The following is a 6,599-nucleotide window of genomic DNA, read 5'->3' on the forward strand; positions in this document are numbered from 1 at the left end:
CACCACTGCTGGTGGGTCTTCTGCTGCTGCTGGAGGGTCTTCTGCTGTGTCCCCACAGGATGGGTGATGGCAGCCGGCAGGGCCATCCTCTCCCTTGCCAGTAGCTATTGCTTTGTCATGACTCTCTTTGTCAGAATTGCTGGCTGCTTCCTTGTTATTCCCTTCAGTTCTGTTCTCTGACCTGGCATCATCTTCCTCAGACTCTCCCTTCTCCTCAGACTCTCCCTCCTCCTCAGACTCTCCCTCCTCCTCAGACTCTCCCTCCTCCTTGGACTCTCCCTTGCCTCCATCTTCTTCCGATTCCCCATGTTCAATCTCCTCAGGCTCTCCCTGCTCATCATCTTCCTCTGAGCTCTGCTCACCCCCTTCCTCTCCCTCCTCAGGAGCAGATGCTGCTCTTGGCTCCTCTGCTTTCTCTTCCCCGGACTGCCCTTGCTCCTCAGAGGCTCCATTCTCCGTGCCTGGCTCCTCATCCTTCTGGGCCTGGGAGCCATCCTGTGGGTCAGACCCATGGTCTCCTCCATCGTGTGCTACCATGGTGTCCTCCCCTGGGCCCTGGCCCTCCTGGCCCTGCTCCTTGGTGGTCTCCTCTGTCTGGCTGGCCCCTGGCCCCAGGCTACCCGCCGACTCTTCCTCCCCCTCTCCATGTCCCTCCTCCGCGGCGCCGGACAAGGCGTTGGCAGTGCTACCATCTTGCTCCTCCTCAGGGCCATCAGCTGCCTTCTCCTCCAGCCGGGGCTCCGTGGCTGGCAGGGAGCTGTCGGCAGCACCACCACCATGGTCTGTGCCCGGGGCACGCGGCTCTAAACGATGAGAACAGCTCAGTCAGTCTTACCCGCTCTGGCATGTGGCTACAGGGGCACCCACTGGTGCTGCCAGCACTGGGGGCCCTGAGGGAGGAGTTGTGGCTGTTACCAAGAGGTTTAATCTCTTCCCTAAAACTTATCAAATTCTAGGTCAATATTCTACCCCTGTCACAAGAAGCTGGGTGCAAAGATGTGTTTGTGGGGGGCAAAGCTGAGCTAGCAGGGAGTTCTATGGCTGCGCTGGCCGTGGCTGCTCTGCCACAAAGCACTACGGGAAGGCAGCAAAGCAGCCCTAAAAAACAGGGGGAAAGGAATAAAAATAGCAAATTTTGAGGGGATGTGGGCACTTGGCAGGTTAAAAGGGTCCTTCCCCAGCCCTGACTTGGGAGAGCATTGCACTAGCCTTGGTGGGTGGCAGGGTGAGGGGAGGAGGAGAAAGGGGCAAGGGACATCCTGGCACAAGGGGCTTCATGACATCAAGTCCTGCCTTTCTGCAAGCAGGGCCTGACCCTGACCACAGGGCTCAGGAGCTATTTATTGTGAGTGTCCCTTCACTAGGAAAGCATCTGCCATGCCGTGCGGCTGGCGGGGACACAATGAGTTTGTCTGCAGCCTGGGAGAATCCATCCTTATTTTCCATAGGCTCCAACTGCAATTTACCATTAGTCAACGGGTGCCAAAAATAAAAGATCATGGCTATACTGTCTCCGTTACAAACAGTTGCTGCTAGTCTAAATAATCCCCCCAAACGTCTCATGCCCATGTGCCAGGGGAGCATTTCAGAGGAAAATAATTCCTTTGTACTCCAGCTGGCAAGCAGATGCCAAGCAGGAAGAAATGCCACGTCCACCCAGGCTGCAGGAGGAGAGCAGGCAGCATCAGCACGGGCAGCCCTCTGTTCAAGTGCCCTGTCCACGTGGGAGCCGTGGGGATGTGTCGGGCCAAGTATCAGCAGGACCTTTGCAAAGCTGGGGCTTGCTGGGCTTGGCCATGAGACCATGGGGGCCAACCACAGGAGGAGCTGAGCTGGGGTTGGCATGGTGCCATCCCCAGACCACTCAACCCAGTTTGCCATGGCCAGGGGTGCTGGGTGGGTGGTTGCCTTTCCATCATGCCAGGGCTGGTGAGGCTGTTAGCCAAGATCAGGTCACATTGAGAGGCTTGTGCCATGCCAGCAGTGGGCACTGGGAAGGACAGGTTGCACTCCAGGCTGCCCACATTCCCAGTGGCTCTCCACTCCCTGGCACGGCAGAGCTGCCACTTGCCCTGCTGAAACCGGATGCACAGGTCACCCCTGCTCTGCCTTCTCTGACCTCCCCTGCCTTGGCTGGCTCACAGGTGCCTCCAGGCTTCCAGTTCAGCTCCCAGACAGAGGGAGATAGGCAGCTCCCACCCTCCTCCCTCCCTGCATGTCCTGAGGGCTTTATCTGGGGTCTGTATGTCCCCTCTGACCCAGCAGGGCCATCACCCACCTTGGCCAGGCACAACTGCAACCCCAGTGTCCCCCACATGCCATTCCTCATGGGAAAAGGGACATATCCTCAGGTGCTCCGACAGAGATGTTCCTGTCAGTGTGCTGGTCACGGGCCTTATTTCCTGTGACCTTCAAGGTCTTACACAAAGTCCCTCTCCCCTTTGCACCTCCTTCTTCTCCTGTTTCCCCTACATGGTGTCCCAATGCATGGCAGGGTGAATTGTGCTGACCTGCAGATGGCCAACCGATGAGCGCGAAATGGGCCGAAGGTTATGGGCTTAACACCCTCTGCGTGCTCACCAGAGGCTAAAAATACAGCACAGCAACTGTACAGGGGGAGCAGAAGGCACATCTTGGCAGGGTGTGACAGTAAAGCCTAAAGCCCCAGCCCCCTCGGCCGCTGGCCCCAGCCCCTCACCCTGCTGCCGGCCAAGGGTGACGTCCGCACCTGGGGGCCCCCGTGGGCTCCGGGAGGGACAGCCACGGTGTAAAGTGACACTGGGGCTCCCCGTGTTCACACCTTGCATTGTGCCAAGAGGATGGGTGGCATCAGAGGAGAGTCCTCACCCTGCTCCCCTTAGGGACCTGACCTCCCAGAGGGTCCCTGGCTAGCACTGCCCCTTCCACCCCCAGGCTCACACTGCAGTGGCTGCCTGGGCACCCTTTCCAGTGGGGATGGAGAGCTCACAGCAGAGCTCTGTGTGCCACAGGATGCCTTGGCTGGTTTGCACCTGGGAAAACCCGTGCGGAAAGGGAGGGATGGCTGCTGGAGGCTGAACGTCACGGTGTCCCCTCCATCCCTTCGTGGGGATGTATGGTACAGCAACGTCCTGGCGCCAAGACGGGGACTCCAGGAGGCTAGCGAGGAGGGACAGATGGGCACAGGTGGCCCTGGAGGGACACTCTCCCCCTGCGGCAGAAATCGGAGCTCCGAGCGTGGGGCTGGCCATGGCAGGGCTGTGGGGGCAGCTTTTCACACACCCCTGCCCAGATCCCAGTCCCGGCAGCCTTGGGGGCATCATCCACTGCCTCCTGCAAGTCCTGTACTCTCTGTGTCCTCCCAGTGGGTTCTGGAGGGACCTTGCACCCCTAACATCTCTCCCTGCCTTTTTTCTGACAAAGTCCTTTAAAGCCTCGTAGAAAATGACTGGATACAAAGAAGCAGTCTGGGGTTTGCTGGGATTTTCCAGTTGGACCTGCTGCAGAGCCCCATTTCCTGGTGGTGTTCCTGCCCACTGGGCTCTGTGGGGTCCTCACGATCTCTGCTTGTGGCCATACCCACAGTGTTCCTTCAGCTTGTGTCCCTGCCAGCCCAGGACTCAGGCTGCCAGGACAGGCAGGAGCCTGGTTCCAGCACCAGTTTGGACCAGCCAGGCCAACACCTGCACCAGCCTGGAGAGGGAAGTGTCTCACAAGGGCTCAAGCAGCAGAGAGAACACGAGCATGAAGGTGGCTAAGGATGGGGTTGGCTTTCCAGACCCTTGTGTACCCCAAAACCCAAGATGCCCCAACACATCATCCCACCCCAGAGGCTTTGAAATCCCAAAGCATCAGCAAAACCCAAATATTTTCTATTTTTTCTATGCAGAGCCCAGTGGGGGTTAAGGGAACAGCTTTGTCAGGGTAATTGGCCTCATTTGTGCAGGAGATTTTAAGTTTAATTGAAAAAAAAATGATACATTGATTTGATTGCTATAAATAGTGGCTAGAAACACATGATATTTTGATTAAGAAATTGTAAAGGAACCTCACCAGGGTCTACCAAAGGGATTAAAAACAGGCTTGGAGCTTTCTAAATATAGAGATGAAAATGGGGAGTCACTGCCATGGGGTGTTTATTCCACTGTCTCCCTACCCAAATGATCTGAAAGAAACCCTGAACTCCTGACTTGCAGAAGACATGAAGATGAGGAAGGTGGGAGATGAAGCACCCACTGCTTCCTGCTCAGAGAGGTCTGGGTCTGTCAATGGACCAGGACACATCAGGTATTTTGGCACAGACAGATGTCACACTGTACATCGAGGAACATCCACCCGTGGTGTCCCTTGCAGGGCAGGCAGCCCAGGGAGATGCTGAGGGACATGCTGTCGTGTGGCAGGGACTGGGGGAGCCCCTTCCTCCAGAGGAAGGGTTTCCAAGAGATCACACTGGTCACCCCGTGCCTCCTGGACACTTCACCAATCCACCCCAGGGATGTCCCCAGAGGGATATGTTCCATGTATTCCATCAGTGTGAGCCTTCCTGGGAGAAGGAAGACTCCCCATCCCTTCTTGGGTCACTCCAAGCATTCCTGGTCATCCGAGCAGCCCTTGGACTTGTCAACCTGAATTCTAATGCCTGATGATCTGTTGTCCCACAAGCTCCTCAAATCCATGGGAATGTCCAGACAGAAGCTGTCTGGCCATGCCAAGCAGGGGTACCCAGACTCAGGGGTCTCACCTGAGAGCATCAGGGACCCCAGCACAGGGACAGGCCACACAGCTCTGAGCCCTTTCCCATGGTGTGCCCCAGGCCAAGCTGGCACCAGGGCTGTGCTGCCACTGCCAACACCCCAGCCTGGCTCGAGGTGCCCAGTTGGATCCCCCCTGGCCCCTCCAGCTGCCCCCACTAGTGCACAAGCTCACTGCTTCCTCTGGCTATCGCTTACAAGGGAAATGTCCCCGTGGGCTGAAAATAGCCTGGTGGAGCCCTGTGCGGCCCCAGGGCTGCTGCTATTCCTGCAGTGCTCAGGGAATGGGTGATTCCATGAGGGATTTGGTCACCCTGACCTGACAGCCAGGCTCCCACCCTGAATTGGCAAGTGGGGACACAGTGGCAAGAGGGTTGTCCCCAGGCATGGCACAGCCCTCCCAGCCCAGTGCCATCTCACAGAGCCCTGTGCCACCAGGGAAATGCACCAGTGAGGTGTCCTGGCCTTCCTGCCTGCATGGATGTCACCCACACCCTGGGACAAGGACAGCTGATGGAGTGGGTGTCACAGCACAGCCAACCTGCTCAACATCTACCTTGCTTTGCTCAGCCAGTGGCTTAGGAGTGAGATAGGGCACACATAGGGACCAGGGTCTTCTCCAGGCAGGGCAGCAGTGGTGTGACACAGGCCCCTAAGATCTGTGGGTGCCTGTGGCACCCCAAGTGTTTGCCTCACTGCAGCCACCCAACAGCAATAGTGCCTGTGGCTGTGCCAATGCTGGGGGGTGGAGTGAGTCCAGTGAAGTGTCACTGGGACACAGCAGTCCCCACCTCTGGGGAAGCTGGTTACTGTGGAGGGCATTGGCCTGGGATGGTCAGGGTGGGGGGTCCACATGGGTGCTGTGCCTAGGACCCTGAGCCCACATAAGGTGACACAACCCCAATCCAAGATGTTCTGCCCTGGGAGGTGGAGCCCACCCTAAAGTGACACATTCCAGATGATGGAGTACACCTCACCCCAAGGTGACATGTCCTAGGTGATGGGGAACACCCCAAGATGCCATGAAGACATGGTGTTTGAGCTTATCCCAAGGTGACACATCCCAGGTTGAGACAGAATGTGGACTCCCACGGGTGGTGGCCCACACTTGCTGTCACCAGGAGGAGTCTGTGCCAGCCCTGCAGTGTCTTGCAGGAGGATGCCAATGTGCCAGGGTTTTCCCCAACTCCTCAGCCAGCTCAGAGGCAGTGACAGCATGGCCTGGCATTGCCCAGAATTGTCCTCCCACTCAAATCTGTGATGACTGTGGGGCCAAGGGCTCCCCAAGGCAAAGCTTCTGAGTGTGGTGGCTGAGCACTGCCATTTCCACTCCTGACCTCTGGGAATGGTCACAGGATCCCAGCAGCCTCAGGCATCACTAAGCCCCAAGGACCACACCTTGCAATGATGCTCCAGTGAAGCTCCTGGTTCTCCACTAGACCCCCAAGCCCTTCTTTTCACCAAATGGGGGTGAAAGGAAAGACACAGCCCAAAAGTGGATAAAACAACCCTCCTCCGAAGCCACTTCCTGCACCCCAAATGAGCTGGGTCTGAGAGCCCAGCTTGGTGCCAAAGGATGAACAAAACTCATCCTACAAATCCCACTGGTCCCTGAGTAGCAGAACCATGGGCAGGAGTCATGCCACTGCTTAGAGCTTTTTTTCCAAACCTACAGGGCTGGGGTGAAATACAGGACCCCTCAATAAGCAGGTGGGGACTTGGGGGTCTCCAGACACCTCTCAGAGCTGGCGATGGGGCTTCAGACCCCCAGTGCACCTCCTGGCCCTGAAGCCTTCTCTGACATGGGGGATCCTGGTGCTGGGCCATGCCATCTTCCATTCATGCCTCATCACAACCAAAACCTGAGCT

At 57.2% G+C, this 6,599-nt stretch overlaps 1 protein-coding gene across 1 annotated transcript in view; it reads right to left on the reverse strand.

Annotated features, from left to right (window-relative positions):
- The window catches only part of SRL (sarcalumenin), a gene marked incomplete at its 5' end in the record, with an annotated part of 13,879 nt that extends 13,076 nt beyond the window's left edge, over nucleotides 1–803 (reverse strand). Inside the window, one exon of the mRNA XM_009071663.1 lies at nucleotides 462–803. Within this exon, the coding sequence (XP_009069911.1) occupies nucleotides 462–803 (342 nt within the window). The remainder of the gene's footprint in view (nucleotides 1–461) is intronic.
- Nucleotides 804–6,599: the final 5,796 nt, after the last annotated feature.

Source organism: Acanthisitta chloris, unplaced genomic scaffold (assembly GCF_000695815.1).
Source record: "Acanthisitta chloris isolate BGI_N310 unplaced genomic scaffold, ASM69581v1 scaffold5313, whole genome shotgun sequence".
Lineage (NCBI taxonomy): Eukaryota > Metazoa > Chordata > Aves > Passeriformes > Acanthisittidae > Acanthisitta > Acanthisitta chloris.